Source organism: Drosophila suzukii, chromosome X, assembly GCF_043229965.1.
Source record: "Drosophila suzukii chromosome X, CBGP_Dsuzu_IsoJpt1.0, whole genome shotgun sequence".
NCBI lineage: Eukaryota > Metazoa > Arthropoda > Insecta > Diptera > Drosophilidae > Drosophila > Drosophila suzukii.
Window position 1 is genome coordinate 19,351,088 of NC_092084.1, and position 19,639 is coordinate 19,370,726.

At 38.4% G+C, this 19,639-nt stretch overlaps 2 protein-coding genes across 2 annotated transcripts in view; one reads left to right on the forward strand and one right to left on the reverse strand.

Annotated features, from left to right (window-relative positions):
• Window positions 1–54: 54 nt before the first annotated feature.
• On the reverse strand, window positions 55–4,509 carry LOC108005317 (nuclear exosome regulator NRDE2). The gene is made up of 2 exons (XM_017068531.4): window positions 3,518–4,509; window positions 55–2,432 (listed from the first exon to the last, which is right to left on the reverse strand). Exons 1-2 carry the CDS (start codon window positions 4,256–4,258, stop codon window positions 174–176), a joined length of 3,000 nt encoding a protein of 999 aa, XP_016924020.2. The 5' UTR covers window positions 4,259–4,509; the 3' UTR covers window positions 55–173.
• The window catches only part of RpL37a (ribosomal protein L37a), a 211,097-nt gene continuing 194,886 nt past the window's right edge, over window positions 3,429–19,639 (forward strand). Inside the window, exon 1 of the mRNA XM_070997764.1 lies at window positions 3,429–3,432. The gene's annotated coding sequence lies outside the window, so the exon portion shown is untranslated. The remainder of the gene's footprint in view (window positions 3,433–19,639) is intronic.

Below are 19,639 nucleotides of genomic sequence, written 5' to 3' on the forward strand. Positions count from 1 at the left end.
CAATCGAAGTCTGTTAGTAGCCCATTACCGGTCTAAATAAGAAATATATTTAAATTTTATCTCTTCATTATTTTGATCAGCGTATCAATTTTTATTACACTAGTTAAATTAAACTAGGACGAGTAAATAAATTATATATATTCACAGTACAAATTCTAGAAACAGCCCAGTTGCTAGTTGCGCAAAATGTCCAGCTCTTCGGGCAGAGCGTACATGCGCATCTCCTTTTCGGTCATGAGGTCCTGCAGGAACGGCAGTTCATTGGGCAAAACAGTGCCGCCCTCCATTAACAGGGCCTTGTCCCAGGGACACTCGTCGATGGCCATCAGCAGGACCATCTTGCTGCGCTCGAAACTGGTCCTGGTATCGGAAAGGCACTTCAGGTACAGGCGCCAGTAGATCGAGTTCCGGCGCAGAACGCGATACTGCTCCGCCTCGATTTCCGAGCGGTTTTTGTTGGTCGACAGAAATGTTTCAAACATGCTGAGCAAACGATTGCGCACCGCCGCCTGTATGAAGGGCTCTCTGGCGGCCACGAGCGGATCCTCGTCTCCTGTGCCCGCAAAGCGACTATTGGCGGCAAGAACCAAGTGCAGCAGTGACACAATGCCAGCTTTGGTGCGGATAATGCGGGCGCGCTGCTTGTGCCACATCATCGTATGGAATCCGGCCCAAGTCTGGAGCATCATCATATTGCGCGGGAACTCATCGAGTCCGCGATCCACCAACTGAACCAGCAGCACGTTTCCAAGCACCAGACGATTTGTCGTTCTCTTCTCATGGTACACCTTCTCCAGCTCGCCAAGTGGGGGAATAGGCAACTGGAGCTGCAGGATCTTTATTTCCATGACCTGCTCGCGGAGGAAACGTCGCCGTTCGCTGAACTTGGCGGCCTCCGGACCAAGTTCTTCCTGCAGCAACTTATCAAACATATTTTCTACCTCCGAGTAGCGATAGTCCAGCATGCCCAGCAAACAGCAAGCACGCAACAGGATGAGCAGTTTGTTGGGCAGGAAGTACTCCTCCAGGGGCATATCAGCTGGCAGTGTGTCGAGGGCTTTCACCTCCTCCTTCAGCAACTCCAGTCCTCTCTCTAGGGATGCTTTAATGCCGGGCACCGCCCCATTCATTGTTCCTGTACCGGCATGTTGGCCCGTAGACAGACAGCTGAGCACTTGGATTGCCTCATCCCTGCGAGAGCGTTGTATAAGCATCTCTGCGCAAACCAAATAGGCATGCATCAAGTCCGGACAAGTGAACTGGGTGCCTGTCTCCGATTCGGCGGCGATGATCTTGCGAAATATGTCGAAGACTCGGCTATCATCTTGGCCCTGCTCTAGGCCCTCGAACTCGCACATGGCCAACTCCGTGTAGAAACGTAGAACCCGACGATTCTCCGGCAAACGCATCTGGTTGCGAATTCGATCACGTGTCTCTTTCATAATGGTCTTGGTCAGTTTGCCCATCAGTTTGTTCAGCACCACAAGGAGTCGCTGGAATCTCAACCACAAGAGCAGGAACACCCGACGCTTGCTCTCCTCAGTGCTGAAGGCTTCGCTGCACTTGAGCAGCAGTCCACTGACGGTGACACCATACAGTTCATGGCCCATAAAGTGCGGCATAAAGCTGGGAGTTACGCTCATCTCCTTGGCCAAGTTTATTAAGGCTGCATAGAAACCAACATTTCTGGCCGAAGGCAAGACATAAGAGTGTCTATCCGCCAAGCCAGCGAACAGCATCTCGATGGCCTCGGACTCGCCAAACTCGTCAATGCAAGGATTCAATTTAGCAGCCAGGCAGGAGCTGCGAACCAGTGGCATCTTTGTGTGCTGAACAATAAGGAGCAGCAGGTGCAAGCGATTGTCCGGCGACTTAAGGGCATGTGCATAGGACACAACGTCGTCGCTGTAGATGCATCGTTGGCTATCCAGTCCTCTCTCCACCTGATCCTTCGCCGATGGAACCAATTGGGGATAGGGCAGATAGCAGTAGGCCTGCCGAAGTCGCTCCACACGCGTCCAGATCTCCGGCATCGGCATGCCCGAACGCAGCACTATCTCCTCGAATTCAATCAGCAATTTTTCATTGGCGGTACAAGCCTCCAAGCAGTCCACAGTCAGTCCTGGGAAATTTAACTCCATTGCCATACGGAGCAGGGCAAACATCTTGTTCATGTTTCCCGATTGGCGCAGGAATAGCACACAATTGTGGAACAGTTTCAGCATTATGCGATCCGTGTCCACGGTGGCGAACTTCCGGCTAATCTCATCGGTGTGTCCCACATGCATCCTGCGCATGCTTGTCTCGTAGATCCGGAGCACAGCCGGCACAGTACAACGCGCCATGTTGCCCTGGGTGACCATGATTAGGGATGTCCAAAGGGTATACTCAAATGGGTTCTTCTCCAGCATTTTCTCAAAACGCGCAGCCACCTAAGTTATTCGGAAACATTCTTAAGTATTATATAGAAAATTTGTGACCTAAATTTAACCTTCCGCAAGGGGTATTCATTTATAAAATATCCCAAATATCTAAATCAGATGGCTCTAAATATTTTTCGTAGTCCCATCTATCCAAAATATACAGCCGAAAGGGTTTTAATATTTTATAAAGGAGCTAAATTTAAAAATCTATTTACTGAAAATTATTTATGTAAAATATAAATAAACTAATTTGTTATATGTGTACTTATCTCCTACTACAGATTAAAATTTATAAAAATATATATATTTGCATTGACAATTCATTTACAATTTAATGCTGATCTGCTTTACTCTGAATTAACAGCTAAAACAGATCATACAATTAAAATAAATTCTGCCAACTTATGTCTATTTTCCTTTAATTTTTTCGATCGTTTCTCTGCTGCTATATATTCGCACATCTTAATAAAACGTTATACCCCGAGGAGAAGAAATAATCAGCAAAACCAGCGGAGCTATAATTTAATTTCTAATGCTTTTCCAGTGCTTGATATGTTGATATAAAAGCAGTAAAATCGGTAAGATAAACTAGCTTTTTGATGATTTGACTACATTTCAAATATCCTTTGCTTTTGCTTTTTGTATAATTATAGGGTTGAGAATGTCAAACTGTTGACTAGAAATTTAATACCCCCTTCAAGGGTATTCGATTATTAAGGTTTCTGGTTTTGGCTTGATTAAGTGCGGAAAATATCATATAAGCCTTTAAAAATATATAAAAAATGTAACTTTCCCTCTTTAAGATTAAAAGATAAGAACATATAGAAGAAAGGGTCAAACGTGATTTTGAAAAAATTGTCAATTTGGAAATATTTTTAATCGGTTTTAAGATTTTTTGTGTTCATATTGACCATAAGCAATGGGTACTTAGAAATTTTTCCTTAAAAAACGAATTTTTCTTTCGCGAATTCGGAGGGTTAAACGGTATTTCCCTAGCTTTCTACGTTCTTCTATTTTTTTTCGTCTACAAAAACCGACCCAGTCTAATGCACATATGTATGTTCCTAAAAACAATAGATGTGGTGAAGGATTACCTCGCTGGCCGGGTAAGTGGCGTTGGCTATGTCCGTGTAGAGGCGCAGGATCTGCTCATTGGAGGGATGGTGCTCCAGGGCAGTTTCCAGGGTGCGGAGTTCCTCCTCCGCCACCGCCAGCCGGTTGGCCTTGTACACATTGAGATTGATGAGGCGCTGCAGGTGCAGCCAGGGCTCCAGCAGCTGTGGTTCCCGCTGGACGAGCGCTTTAGCCAGGCTGAGCTGCTCCTGCAGCGTGATAATTGGCTCATGGGCGAGCCCGTCGACGTCCAGTGCGTTCCTGGTGTAGCGACTGTTCTTCGTGGAGGAGGATAACTTGGAGCGAGCCTCCGTAGAGCGAGAATGACAATGCCGATCACGGAGACGACCCATCCAAATGTTGTAGCGTGGACGTGCAGGTTTGGCCAGTGTGGGAATGTTCCTGAGCGACATGTTGCTCTTCTTGTCCACATAGAACTCATCCTTGGCATCGAACTCCAGTGGCTTGGCCTTTGGCAGCTCCTCCGCCTGAGGGACTGCCTCAACCTCATCCTCTTCGGCGGTGGAGGAGTCGTCGCTGGAAGTGAAGATCGCTTCCGGATTGGGTTCCTCAGTGGCTAAATCCCCATCGGATGTGGGTTTCTTGTGGTAGCTGTCGTTATTTTGCCAATCCGCGCTTGTTGTTGCCACCTCCTCCTCGGTCTCTGTCGCACCCATAGCCTCAGAGGGCTGGCCACCGCCATAGGCGGGAAAGAGAGACATACTCAACTATTAGTTAACTTATTTAACAAGATATTTGATTTCGAATATTTTTTCTTGTGTTTTGGCAGTTGATTTCGTCTTGAGAGCCCCTTGGTTTGCACTATACAATTGATTTGACATAACAGAACACGGAAAAGTCAAAGTGACGTATCAGAGTGTGGCTACTCGATACATAACAAATAATAATAAATTAAAATCAAATATTGTTTATATTTTGTAGCCGGTAATCGATAACAGGAGATGTCATTTGTCCAGTTCTATCGGGAGAAACAGCTGTGCCGATAACGATTAACACTGCCGTTGGAAAGTTAGCGAATTCACCGTCCGGACATAGCCGAGACACACTCCAAGTTTAGGAAAGACACCTTTCCAATTTTCAAATTTTTCGGTGATTCCCGTCCAAAATAAAGCATAAATATCAATATCAACTAAGTCACAAGACACCGATTTTGAGATAATGATGCAAAAAAAAACAAAGATATCCAAAACACTTTAGAGAAACTCTATAAATGGCTTAAAAATTGGGGATACAGGCTCTTCTTGCGTCAAAAAAGATTACCGAAGAAAATAGTTGTATTTGGTTCTTAAACACTTTACAAATTCAGATTTAGGAACATTTAACGTGCATGTCTTTTCTTTTGCTTATGTTAGGATTATAAATCAAAAAGAACCATATAAATTACATATAGGAAAAATTAAATTTATCGAAATAAAGTAATGTTAGGCCTCGACAATCAAATGATTGAAGTTCTGTCGGCCTGTTAAATGTTTTTTATTAAATATTTTTAAATACAAAAAGGCGGCAAATTTTAAGAGGTAAATTCCAGAGCTTATGCAATGTCTCCAGTTTTGGAGACCACTTAGCGAAGTCAGCAACCATGCGAAGGAGACAAATTCAGTTTTGAATATTTCGGCTTAACTAACACTTTTTGGATATCCCGCCCACCCAAAAACCCCTAAAGTACGAAGCTATATTCATATAGATGGGCGAGTAGCACCAAAAACGAAGTTATACGAAATACAACCGCATATAAACATACATAAGTATGTAAGTTGAACGGTGTTTACTTGTAAAAAACTGGTAAATATCCCCACATTTTGGACTGACCCATTAAAATTAAATTATTTGCACTATATACTGATTCGCTTGGAACTCATTAGAGCAGGCGATTTAAGACCCAATAATTTGATTTCAGATATTCGCGCAATAGACTGTTTGGCGGTCATTTAGGTGATGTTGTTAGTGAATCACATGTATTCTTATAGCTGCGCAAAATATCAACAAATAGATATTGCTGAATTCTTTTTGATTTCAGATTTTGTTCTTTAGATGGGAGTTATTCTTTCGATTCTTTTTTATTATGGGGCTTTTACAATACACTATTTCATACATTGCACTGAAAAATTCTATGATATCTTTTCGTTTTGTATTTATTTTTCAATTTATTTTACAATTTGCAAAGAGCTCTTGGTAAACAAACATGTGTTTCAAATCCACAGGACATATTTGTTTATAATTCGCTTGAAGCACTTACACCTATGTTCACACGATTAAGTCAATCTATGCTTTTGGACATGATTGTCAATCCAAAGAAAACTAATTAGTTTATTATTTAAAATTTTATAAATAACATGCTTAGGATAGTAATTCCACTTTATAGTATTTAAGTAGAATAATAATATTTTTGATTGGAATTTAACCGTTCCATGCTGGTAATAAATTATATTATTAAAAAATATTACTTAGAATTATTAAGTAAATAGTTTTCGATTTTTCGGTGAAATATGACAGACTTAATTGTATGGGCACAAGTGCCACACATGATATGAGGGAATAATAATGCTTAATGTCAATCGATTTGCAGCTTAAGCTTTATGCATATCTCGATAACGAATTCGGGGGGTGGTGTGGCAGTGATTTTAGCTGGATATTTTCCGCTTTTGCTCCAGAAGAGAGCTTCCTTTTTTCATATTTTTCCATTTTATTTTTTTATACACGTCTTTATATATTTTTTTGAACATCTCAAAGACGCTGTAAAATGCGCTCGTTTACACCTCAAGTGGCAATCATTTGCCATCGCCCCCAGTGACGTTATCGTGGGGTTTCCTTGGCCACCCCCCTTTCCACTCCGCCCGTCGCTAATCACCAGCTGTGAGAAGGTCCTGAGAAAGAGGAGAGAGTGGAGAAAGCTGAGGAGAAAGCGGGCAGAGAAGCGTTGACTGCTGCTGCTTCTGCTGCTGCTGTTGATGATGATGAAGTGCCAGCAATGTGACAGTTACAGGATGAGACAGAGACAGATACAGATACAATGGGGTGAAAGGGAGGCCTGATGTGTGTGTGTGTGTGCCACAACAATACCCACCCACGCACACAGACACATTTGTAATAATGGGTAAACAACAACACAAACGGCAGCCCATGACAATGACAAGGCAAATAGCGAGGAAAACTTCGCAAATGTCGGCTGGCGGTTGTCCCTCATAATTCCCCCCTCCTCACTAATACTCTACTACCCGCCCCTGGCTTTCCACCCCCTCGGAAAATTGAACAGTAATTACTTTAGGCTTTTCCCCAGCGGTGGCGGCAAGCAAAAAAAAAATATGTAGGAAGCAAAACCCAAGCTGGGAGATTAAAAACAGGCATTAAAATGAAAACAAATCTGAGTCTAGCTTTAAAGTACCAGACGGCTAGAAAAGTTGCCAGCAGCAACTGAAAAACTGACGAGGGGCGTGGGCAGATCCGTCTAGCATCTATAAATGCACTCAAAGAAAAAGATTATAAAATGAAAATTAACCACTGATTACTTTATACCTCAAAAGTACAATAAACATCGAAATTTTTGCTTTCAAGTGTAATTGTTCTTGGGCTTAGATTACTTTATTCATAAATATATGTTGTTAGATCTTTTTAATCATAAATATATGTTGTATAAATTATGAATAATACATAAAACAAGCTTAAAGTTTAGTTAATCTGAAATCAATATCATCTATGCCAAAATATTTGGGTTTAAGTTGATACCTCTAACCTCTACATAAATCGATATTAAGTGTAAAAACAGCTCTTCAAAGTTCCTTAAACTTTAAACTTTTTATTATTAACAAGTACTTCTCAGTATTCATTTGGGACATATTTTTTAAATTTTGTATTATTAAAACTGTGTCCCAAATGAATATAAATATAGATTAGACAAATACGTTTTATAAAATTTGCTGATGAATAAGATATGAAGTTAAATTTATTATGCAAATCTATATAACTTTTGTTTTTTTTTTATTTTGAGCATAGTATTATCCTGGTGTAATTAATAATTTAAAGCTGGAATCCAAAATGTTTATTTTTTATTGTGTAGGGGTGAGTTTATATGTATATCGCTTTATATTTACAGCTACTAAACTGTAATCGGGGCCACACACCGGAAGTTGAAATGACTTGAAAATTTATTGCATTTGCTGCACAACGTCGACAACGACAACAGTGTTGTTGCTGCTGCTGCTGTTGGTGTTGCTGATGTTGGTGTTGCTGATGCTGATGTTGCTGCTGTGCATTCAGCAGGCGAACGCTTGGCTGCCTTTGGTGTTCCCATCGCCATCGCCATCGCATCGCCATCGTCAACGAAACGGAAGTGGCGCGGCAGTCAATTGGGAAGACAGGCCAGGACATGGCCGGAGGCACAGCCAGCTGCAGGGGGGCTCGGGTGTGGGGGATACCCCTTCCGAGAGGGAGGGGGGGGGTGGTCTGGCTCCAGAGGCGGCGATTGCGAAATTGAATAAGCCCACAGAACCCGATCCCTAGAGCTGAAGCAGGAATCCGCAACTGGAACCCACCATGTCACTGGTAGAAAAGTTGGACCATAGAAAAAATAAGAAATAAAGATATTATAGCTTTATAAGGAATTAAAAACTGCAATACTTCAAGATATATGTACATGTAAAAATTATTTTAAGACCAAGAAAATCACGGTTTCCTTACAAATATGAAAAAACTTGTAACATTAAGACAAACCCAATTAAAAATGTAAGTTTAAAATTAAATCAAAATGAAATTAATAATCAATTGGGAAAATATAAATAATTTTAGAGTATTCTACAACTTATAGTTATTTATTATAATTTTAAATATACTAAAATTAACAACAATTTCGCTTGCTTAAATTTTTAGAGAATTTAAGATGTTATGCTTAATAAATATCAGTTATACTGTATAAAAGGTTTATAAAATGTAATTTAATTTAATTTAATTAAAAACTTTATAAAATATAATATTATAACAACGAAATTTATTCGAAATACCTTAAAAAATTATTTAGAAATGGTATTCTATCAAAACAGATGCCAGATTTAAGTTTTCCCCTGAAATGTTGACTTTATTTTGAAAACAACTCAGTTGAGTTGACATCGGTTAAGTGAATTCTCTTTCCCCAAGCGACGATCCAATACCCAAACTCATCCTTATTCCGGTCGACACGAATTTACGGCGATTTTTCCGTCACTGGCAGGACATTTTGCGCCAGGCATTCCCCGGAATTGGCTGCTCCTGGGCCAAATGTCTCAAGTCGGGACTGTCGGAGAATCCGGGACTGAGTGAGTGCATCCATCCTGTGCGCAGTTTACTGCTCATAAAAATCCATTAAATTATTCAAATTGCATAGGAAAAACGGGTTTTGTCCGGGCTTTTTTGGCGATGACGTCGGCACACAAGCGGAGATTTTCCCGGTTGGATTTTCCACCATACAGGTTGCCTTGGACAGGTTTTGTGTTTGATTTCAAGCCATTTCCCTCCTCACTCTATCTTTTTCTTCTTATTTTTTTGGTATTTTTCCGCGTTGACTGCTTAAAATAAAAGACAGCCGGCGGTTGCAGCTGAAGAGGATGGGGTATGGGGTATGGGGCATGTGGTATGGGGACATGGATGCGGATGGGGATGGAGCCCAGTGAGGCATGCATCAAAAAACAACAACGACGGCAGCCACAAGGAGTGGGCGGTTGGCAGACGGCGGAACGGGCGGATCGGGTGGATTGGGAGGCTGGGAGGAGCACACATGCATCCACTTGACTGCCAGCTTAGGCCACACCACATCAGTTCCAGGGCAGACCCTAGTCCTGCACTGAAAAATCTAAAAATATTCATTCTCTTTATTAATTTCAAAGTTTGTTTAAAAAATCATGAACCCAGCTTGGAGCATATTCTTTTTTTTAAAGAGATGGATTCTTGAAAAATTTCACAGGCTTAAGTTCTTAAAGATTGTCTTTAAGTTAAATTAAAATTATTGAATATAATTATATTAATAGTTGAGAAACACCGTTTTTTAATCATTTAAGCTTAAGAAAATATATTTAATATATTTATTAAAAATTACTTTAATATTTGTTTTAAGTCGTAAAAAAAGAATGTGTCTTATAAAAATGTTCCATTATTTTTCTCATTGTTTTAGATACAGTCGAAGTCCGAATCGAACTACAAATGTAATTCTGAAAAATCGAAAAATACTACATTAAAAGGTACATTATATGTCAAAAATTACGTATACGTATGTGTAAAAACCGAGAAATGTAAATTTTTTTTATTTGAGCAATATTTTACAGATCGTTTCAATAGCTGATCTAAAATATAGTCCTCACATTCTTATAAAAATGAATAAGTAGTTTTGAATTCTTAAAAAAATTATGGGTGATTTTCTAATCATTAATATGGGTGCTACAAAATGTAGTTGCTTGATCTAGCCCTATTTAGAAGGATTTTTGGTAAAAGTTTAGGCTGATTTAATGATTTTAATGTTGTTCAAAAATATTTGAATGTCTCCCTTAAATAATTCGTATTCTTATGAGTAAAATATAAAAAACTAATTTTTTTTGCATCTTAATTTAAATGTTATATGATAAGAAAAGCAATGAAAATTTATCTAACAGCGTTTTTCAAAAATATTTGAATGTTTCCTTTACTTAATTCTTATTTTTATAAGTAATATATTAAAAAATATATTTTTTTGCACCTAAATTTAAATGTAATATGATAACAAAAAATATGAAAATTTATTTAATTGAATTTATTTAGCTTCTTATTAAAAAAACAAATTTCCAAGCCCTTTTTTGTACAAATTATTTACTGTGTAGGCCAAAACCCGAGTCAAACTCCAGCTCAGACTCAAAGTCAGACCGACCAAACCAGATCCGACCGGGCTAAACCAGAATAGCGCAGGTCAGGATGGCGGAGAATAGGACAGGATGCGGGGCAGGACCAAGGAGGATGGACAGGAGCAGGAGTAAGAGGAGGAGGAGCTGCCATCGGCTCCACGCTAAAATGTAGGCGGCTTGCGGCTTCTCCACGTATGGGCGGATACTTTGCGGGCGGTAGCACCATGGAAAATGGGCGGAAAAATGCCGGGAAAATCTCGCTGAGCTTTAGTCCTTTGGGAAATGAAAATCACCCAGGGTTGGGCTTAGGATTTCGCTGTTTATTGGTTGGGTTTAATCAAGATAGAAAATGTTTTACATGGGCTTGCTTTTGTAATTTAATGAGCTTAGTATTGCATATATATTAACTCTATATAAGGTATATTTAGTTTTTGGTGTTTTTAAAATGTATTGGAAATGTTCAAAGGACAGAATGTTTTATGCTTCTGATTTTTAGCTAGGTAAACCTTTTGGATTTTATCTTTTCTTTAAATTTGTCTAAATACTCAATAAAGCAGTTGGCAATTAAATGTTTGTAATTTTCCCTAAAAAAATGAACGAAAAACACTAGATTTTTTAAAAATTCCTATTAAATGCACCTAAAAGTATGCTACAATAAATGTTTACTATGAAGATCCGAAAGATACCAACTGAAAAACAATGGTATTTTTTAATGCATACTTTTAGACACTTTTATAGGTGATTTAAGGACACATGTAATTTTCGTGTGCCCTATATTCGACTTGAAAATAGTCTATACCCACAATTCAGACCCACTGTGCCAGGTGTAGGATGTGCTCTACCTGGGTGCTGGCTTTGTGTGTGTTTTTCTGGTGTGTGTGCTTGGCATTCTATTCACAGTCTGGTTAGCCCAGCGGCATATCTAATTATTTGCCCACAGAGTCATCAGCAAAACGCTCCGCCCGCAATCCGCTCCTGCTCCTGCTCCTCCTGTTCCTCTTGCTCCTCCACTTTGGCCCTTTGTGTGGCCTCATTATGCTGGAAAATATAGAAAACGGATTTCATAGTTTGCCATCAGAGCTGCGGCTGCACACAGCCAAATATAAAATTTTTTAGTAATTACATATTTGCACTGTTATTACCTGCATCAAAAATCCCCCCTCCACATCCCTGGGTCCACATTTTGTTCTTTATTTATCTGTTGCAGGCGCTCTTTTGCATTACATAATTACGCGAATGTGAATATAAAAGTGCGTAATGGATGCGGGTCGGCCTGGGGGGGTCAGAGGTTATTCTCGTGGGCTGAGAGGCTGGGAGATGTACTTTCAAGGACAGAGTCCCCACCAGAAGTATAGCATATGGCGGTGTTCATGTGTTCATGCCCATGTTGTATGTTAAATGTTGAATGCAAAAGGCGAAAAACCTACACGATGTCGACTGTCTCAGGGGAGGGCTTTATAAAAATGATAGAGGGATGGTGGTTTTTGGCTAAAAAAACATCTGTGTACTCTTCCAGTCTACGGTAAGATTAGCCGGCTAAGGGGACAAGCTGGGGTTACGCTGCGAAAAAACAGCTGGCCCAGAAAAAAATGTAAGCTTTAATAAGATTTTCCAGAGGAAAAAGGCACGTAGCAAAGATTTCTTACACATCCCAAATAACACTGTCTTACACCAAAAAATTATCTCTATGAAGGCTCAAGAATCCTTATGGTTTTGATGCGCCTTTTGAACTTTGTTCACGAAAGTATTTCCCCATCCAAGGATTTTGAGGTAGTGAACCGCAAAGTTGGAAAAATGCTGCTTCTAGCCATTTTTGAAATCAGAATTCAATTATCAAACCCTCTATTCCAAATAATTTTAGGAATTCTTTCAACGGAGCTACATATAAGCATAATAATAGCTTATACTCAAATGATATGCATAAATCTTTTTAAAGGAAAATGTTTATTTGTTTAATACATCTTAAGTTTAAAAATAGTTCCTAATTAAGATTATGAGATTTTTTACCGACATACAACAATCTTATATGCTTCTTTATATTTAGTATTTAATAAATATATAATTGAATGGAAAGGGTTTCAATATTCAAATCGGCAAGATGCCAAAATTGGGGTTGTATATTTGGTGAAATTGGGCCAACCCTAGTTTTCGATCAGATATGCAGGCTAACTGCTTGCCCTGGACAAAACCCTTTTCCATGGTCTAAGTAGGGCGACATGGGCACACATGTGATGCTCATATTAACCTGGTCGAAAAGCGGCTCCGGAATGCGAGTGGCAGCAGCGGCGATAAAAGACCAATCTAACCGCTGCCCCGAGCAACGATTCAAATCGACGGGCTTCGAAAAGTAGGCAGCGCCATTTGAAAAGCCCGGCCAAATCGACAATTTCAATGTAGGCACGACCATCCAGTGCCCATTTCGGGGATCTGGATAAGGGGGGGGGGGGATGGGGCAGGGACGATTCACTGGTCAGGTGGGTCAGTGGTCATGTCATCGTCCTGTCGCTGTTTGGCTTGTGACACGTGGATTGCCGAGAGATTTTGTTGCCGTTCTCCTTGTTAGCTCTTTGCAATCCTCTGTTTTTTCACGTAGCATTCGTTAAACATTCACTTTCACCCTTCACCGCTCCTTCTTTCAGGATTACACTGGCTATCCTCATCAGCCAGGCTTAATTATCATATTAGCAATGTGAGGTGCAAAGCTTTAAATTGTGAAAAAATATGGTTACTTTTAAGTCAGTGTTAAAATCGCTGAGGTAAGGAATAAAAAAAATAATTTGTAAAAGGTGTCTAAAAGTAGGCAACAAAATATTTTGAGTTTAAGAGTATAAGAAAGGTTAAAAAATGTATAACTATGTCTAAAAGTATGCAACAAAATATTTTCAATCCATTAGTCCGATTGATTCGTTCCAAACGACTATCATTTTTCCATTGCATACTTTTAGACACCTTAATGAGTGATTTACAAATCGTTGTGATTTTTGTGGCATTCTAAGAATTTAATATTGTCTACTTTTTGTAGCCACATTAAAATGCTTCACAAATGAATTAACTTTTTCAACTCTGCATTAAATAGTCAAGGTGTCAGTTGGCCAGACCTTAATGTGCATTTCAAATAAATTAATAAACGTATGCGTGTTTGCGAGCTTGCAAATGGAATTACATAAATATAAATGCGGCTGGAAATTGGCAAAAAGTGTCATTTAGTATTTGCAGTATGCATTTGACACCAACATAAGAAGTAGGTCGACTGGGAAATTCCCTAAATTGGATTTTATATACATTTACATGTTTACTTAATGCTTTTTTTTTTAATCCGATACCAATTTTTCCCTATTGAATAACTCATTTATATCGCATTTACGCAACTCCTTTGGCAGTCGAGTGTCGCGAAACCTCCTTTCATCGCATTACGAAAAAATTCCAATGCGCAATTGTCAAGTGTCTGTTGTAATTAATAGCGAGCAGTTGCGAATGCAATAAATAATCGATACACACTTAATTCCCATCTACTTTATTCCTTTTTTTTTTATTATATATATTTACAGCACGTTGCCTTGACTCGATTTTAATTAATTTTTTATGAACTGCGTGTGTATATTGGTTAGTTGTAAATATATGTATTCCCGTTTTCCGTTTCCTTTGTGGGGGAATTTCACCAAAAAGGAGCACAAAAGCAGCCGAATGATGAATGACTGCCAAATGAACATGTTTGAGTGGAAAGTCGGCCGAGATGAGCCAAAAGATAGAGTCGGAAATGTACAATATTATCGGAACGATTTCGGGGCGAGGTACGCAATCCGTAGAAAGGCAACGTGGGTCGTGGGTAGAAAGAGGTATTTTCCAATTTCAGTTGCACTTCACAGAGGCAGGGCAGTGAATTGAAATTCATTTATTTGCACACGCCAAACATTACAATTTTTCATTGCGACTTGGTTTTTAATATTACATTTTTACGCGGCACACAGCAAATATTGAAAATCCTTTGACCAAAATTATTAGTTTGCATGTTAAATATAAAGTGACTTTATTATGTTTCTAAAAGGGGAGATAAGTTATAGCGATGTACAGAAAATTAAATATTATTTTTAGACTTATAATAAGCTATCCTTATTAATAAAAAGTTTAAACTCTAAGTGCTAGGCTGCCAAAATAAAATAAATAAAAAGGGGTTTACGTTTAAGAAAATAGATAAAAGATTGTATTATATAAACAAGTCTTTCTTTGTCAATTAGAGTAACAGATTTTAATTATTTATAATATCCTGGTATAAATTCAGGCTTGTAGGGCTCCACTGTACGTGATTATTGATGGCAGCTCGACTGACAGCAAACCGAAGGGAACAAGGGAACAAAGGACCAAGTTTCGGGTTACCTGTACCAGGGATTAGGCATCTGTCTCAGTCTCATCATCAGTCTCCAGTCTCCAGTCTCCTGTCTCCCGTCTCCATTCTCCACTCTCCATCGTCAGGCCCAGTGCTCCAGTTCGTCAGTTCCTGCCTGTGAAGCAGTATATGTCTCATCTTCCAGCTGTCATTCGCTCACTCACTCACCGAGAATTGATGGCATTTGCCAAAAATACTGATGACACGCACACAACCACCCAACCACACACACACACACTCACCCACCCACCCACAGCCACCCATACTTTCGCAGGAGAGAACTTTTGTTGCATACTTAGTAGGGCAGGACAATGCGCCACTGATTGAATTGCATGTAAATTAACTTGCTGATCCGATTAGGGCCGAGACGGGCCAACAACAAAAATAATATCCAATGCAGAGGAGAACTATTTACACGGCGAGAAAATGCAGTAAGTTTGGCATTTTGTATTGTTTAGAGCGGTATATATTAAACTCTATTTTATATCTTTATTTAACTTTTCTTTGCCTGTTTAGGTTTATTTATCGGGGTTAAAGTCACTTTAATTGAATCTATTAGATATTAATTAAATTAGTGAAAAGGTATAGTAAGTTTAATATTTTGTAATATTTTAAGAAGTTATATATTAAACTCTATTTTATATTTTTATTTAACTTTTCTTTGTCTATTTAATATAATTTATCTGGGTTAAAGTCACTTTAATTAAATCTATTAGATATTAATTAAATCAGAGAAAAATTATAGCAAGTTTAATATTTTGTAATATTTTAAGAGGTAGGTATATATTAAACTACATTTTATAATTTTATTTAACTTTTCTTTGTCTCTTTGATATTATTTATCTGGGTTAAAGTTACTTTAATTGAATCTATTAGGTATTAGTTAAATAATCTTTTTTCATTATTGCTATAATTAGTTATTTAATTTCTTTCTTGATTTACATAATTGAATATTTGATTGGATTATTTTAATATTTTTTTCTATTTTTCACATTCATTGCCAAATTCCGTTTAATATATTTTTAATTGCTGAAGTTTTGGTAAATTTTAATTATGTGATATTATTGGTTAATTCATTTTTGATAATGTTTATATTTTTTTCATTTACGTTGTTTTAACTTAAAGAACAAATTCTTAATGGTGAAAATAAATTAAATTTGGTTGAATGTATATGCAAGCCAAATGGAAATTATACGCATTCTGATGTACTGCAAATATTGATTTGCAATGGTAAGTCTTGACTGAATTTTTTTACTTTGTTAACCTAATATTAATTCCCCATTGATCAAAACGAATATTTTTACAAATTTCTCTTTAAATTTCATTTATAAAAAAATATATTTTGTTGTGCTAAGATAAGTTTCTTTAAAATGTACCCCATTTCCCTCCGTGATAGGCTAAAAAACCGCATGAACAGCCAGCAGGTAAATGGCGAACGAACTCTCACACAGGCAAGGATACGCATGAAGAAGCTAAGTACACATACACACACTCAGATCTGTGCCAGCTGCACACAGATACACCCACACACACCCACACATGGCCGCCTCGGGCAATTTCATTTGCCGCTCAGCTCTCACACAATTGAAATTTTTGTTGCATACTTTCAAGCAATTTGTTTGCAACTCAAGTTGCCCAAAAAAAATCTAGAAAAAATTCCAAAAAAGAAAGCGAAGAAAAAATACATCCCGCTTGCCTCTTCACTAAAGCTGCCCACATTCCCCCCCCCACTCGTCCATTCCGGAAAACTTGGACTCGATTTATTTTGATGCACTTTTTATTTTTTTCTATGCCACCAAGCTTGGCAGGGATTTTTTTTTTATTTCGGGAGGATTGGAAAAAACTTGTGCATACTTTTCGTGGCATATTTTCATTTTGCTCCTTGTTCGTTATGAAAGCCGAGCTTGGTTCAAAGAGCTGCGACCACAATTTGGCTCTATCCACCGACTGCCATTCACCCTTCAGTGTTTCCCAGTTTTCCCCGCCCCATTCCACAGCCCATATAAATCGGTGGGGCTATCTCTTGACCAACACCGCCACGAAAACAAACAAAAAAAAAAAATAGAAAAAAGAGGAAAATAGAAAACGAAAATAGCCCCGAAGAGCAAGCGGGAAAAACTGTAGACGAACTTATTTATTTTCATACTTAGAGCTTTGGTTTCGGCTTTGGTTTTTCCCCTTTGAGGATCTGGAGAGAAATACGCGAAATGCGCAAAGGGAAAATAGAAGCGTGGAAAAACTGGCTGAAAATATTTAATTAAAAACAAGCCAAGAGAAGCTTTTGGCAGTGGCTCACTTTTAATATAAATCATTAAGGGGGGCAGGGAATGCCGCCCCCCCCCCCCCCCCCCCCCCCCCCCCCCCCGAATCGATGGGGAGTGTCACACATACTATATTATTTATGCACATAACAATGTGGATTCTGGCTGATTCATTAACATAATCGCCAATTCATAATCCGGCAAGGACTTGGAGGGATAATAAAAGACAAGGGCGCAAAAAGAGAAGCAAGGCTTTTGCGAAATTTAATGAAATGTGTCGCAGTCGTTTGGGGATTCCCACAGCCAGTCAACTTCTCCAATCCATTTTCAATCTTCTCCCACACATATCGAGACTTTCTTTTCCGACTTTTCCCCCAACAACCACCCACTCAGACTCAGGAATTGACTTTAATGGCGCTTCGACGCTGTCAAACATTTGGGACCAGAGCCGAAAATGCTGGAGAGACCTCTTCGACTTGACTTTTTATTAAAAGTACTGGACAAAGTTCAGTGTTGGGCAAATAAATTGAGACTTACTTCTAATAGAAAACATATAAATATTCCAAGAGTTGTTTTTACACCCCCTTCTTTACTTTGGCAATGGTCTATGAAAGTGTTCTTGAAAAGAGAAAAGAGCGATTTATTCTTGAAAATGTAATACCTTTTGCAGCAGTCTTTAAATAATAAAATAGGAGACTTATGTATTAAGTTCTTATAAAATACAACCATTTTTTGTCATAGAAGCTAGTATATAAAACAAGTTTTCACATAAGAAAAGTATCTGTAAGGTATCTTAAAAAAACAAAAAAAGGGCGATTTGTTCTTGAAAATTTTAACACCATACGCAGCAGTCTTTAAGTAATAAAATAGGAGACTGATATATTAAGTTCTTTTAAAATACATTCATTTTAAATCATGGAAACTATTCCATAAAATAATTTTTTATATAAGAAAGGTATCTGTAAAGTTTGTAATGGGCTCAAATTATAAACAACAAATATATAATATCAAATAATATAATATATATTATAATAATATCAAAAGTACAAATTGCAAAACAAAATAATACTTTCCTTGAACGGAAAAAGTGCTCCTATTCAATTTAAAAACGCTTTAAATGCTAAAAACAAATGTATATCATTCGAGTAAGTCATTTTAAAGGCCTGAACTTCTAAAATTATTGTTAGTAGCACCTTAAATGTTGAAAGCCAACCTTATAGGACACATGCTGAATATGTATAAAAGCTGATAAACATAGCTTTTTCTCGAGATTACCTTTTATCGTCCTTCCGAATCATTTCATCCACTTCAATTGCTTATTCTGGATTCACTCAATCCGTAGGTTTGCCCGAGGAGACTTTACCTCTATGTTCACCTACGGCTGCATCAATTATACAGATTGCGTATATATATACTCGTATATATGTATGGAAGGGAATGGAGTAGTTAGGTGGACGATGTTGCAGGCAGATAGTGGCTGTTAGCTCCGGGATATAGCCGCATAATCAGTGCCAAATGCTCTGGACACAGATGCGGACATTTGGACAACTCATGAAATTCATGAAGAAGCCCCCGAAATTCGAATGAACTTTTCCTGTCTTCACTTGCCTTACGGTACATTTGAGTCCTGGCCAATCTGCCATTTGCGACCGGAAAACTCAACCTCACTCCTCACTTAGATTTTCACACTTGACGCAGGCAAATATCCGGAGCAAATGAGATGGAATTGTTTCGTTGTCTCGACCATTTTCATGGCTTGATTTTCATTTTGTAGTTAACAAATTCATAAAACGAATTCCTTGTCCATGTTTTCAAACCAGGGCTTCGTTTCCAAGCGGCTGACCGCACCAAACTCATTTCCAAGTCAGAAATTACAGGGCCACAAAGGAGAAAAATCTGAAAAATAGGCAGGGTGTCTGTTCCAACCGAAAAAAAAGGGAGTAAAATGCGGTGCCACCGAACCAGGAACCTCGGAACCTTTCCCAAATATTGTTCAGGTTTTATCCCATTTTTGCCCCTCCCTACACGAAAATGGTTTAGCCAAACAAACAACACAAAAAATGGCAAAAAGAAGACAAACAAAAAATGGTGACAGCGGTGATAACATACACACTCCCAAAAAAGCGCCGCAAAAAATGTGCGAACACACAGGAAAAAAGAAATAAACCATTTTGCATTGAAGAAACAATGTGCTGGATTCTTTTTTTTTTTTTTTGCGTGGCTGCAGAATGCGTGAAGTACTCAAACGGAAATACAAACAAGTTGAATGCCCTCTCTCCTTGGAAATTCCCAGCCTCTTCCGGTTTTCCTTTCTCTGCCCAGCTGATCTCGATTCGAATTGACTTGATTCAATCACCACACTCAAATTGAATCAAATCGAGCAGAGCTAAAGAATGTTATTCCCAACCAAAATCCAATTATGTATGTGCAGAAGAGGCAATAAAATTTGATTAGAAAAATTGTTATGCTATACAAATAGATGCTAAGAATGGTTATAATTGCAAAGTATTTGGAGACTAGGGAAAAATTATATAATATAGTACTTGAATAAAGTAACATCTTTGTAATAATATTTTTCAAATTTTTGTTTCCTTAAAAAGT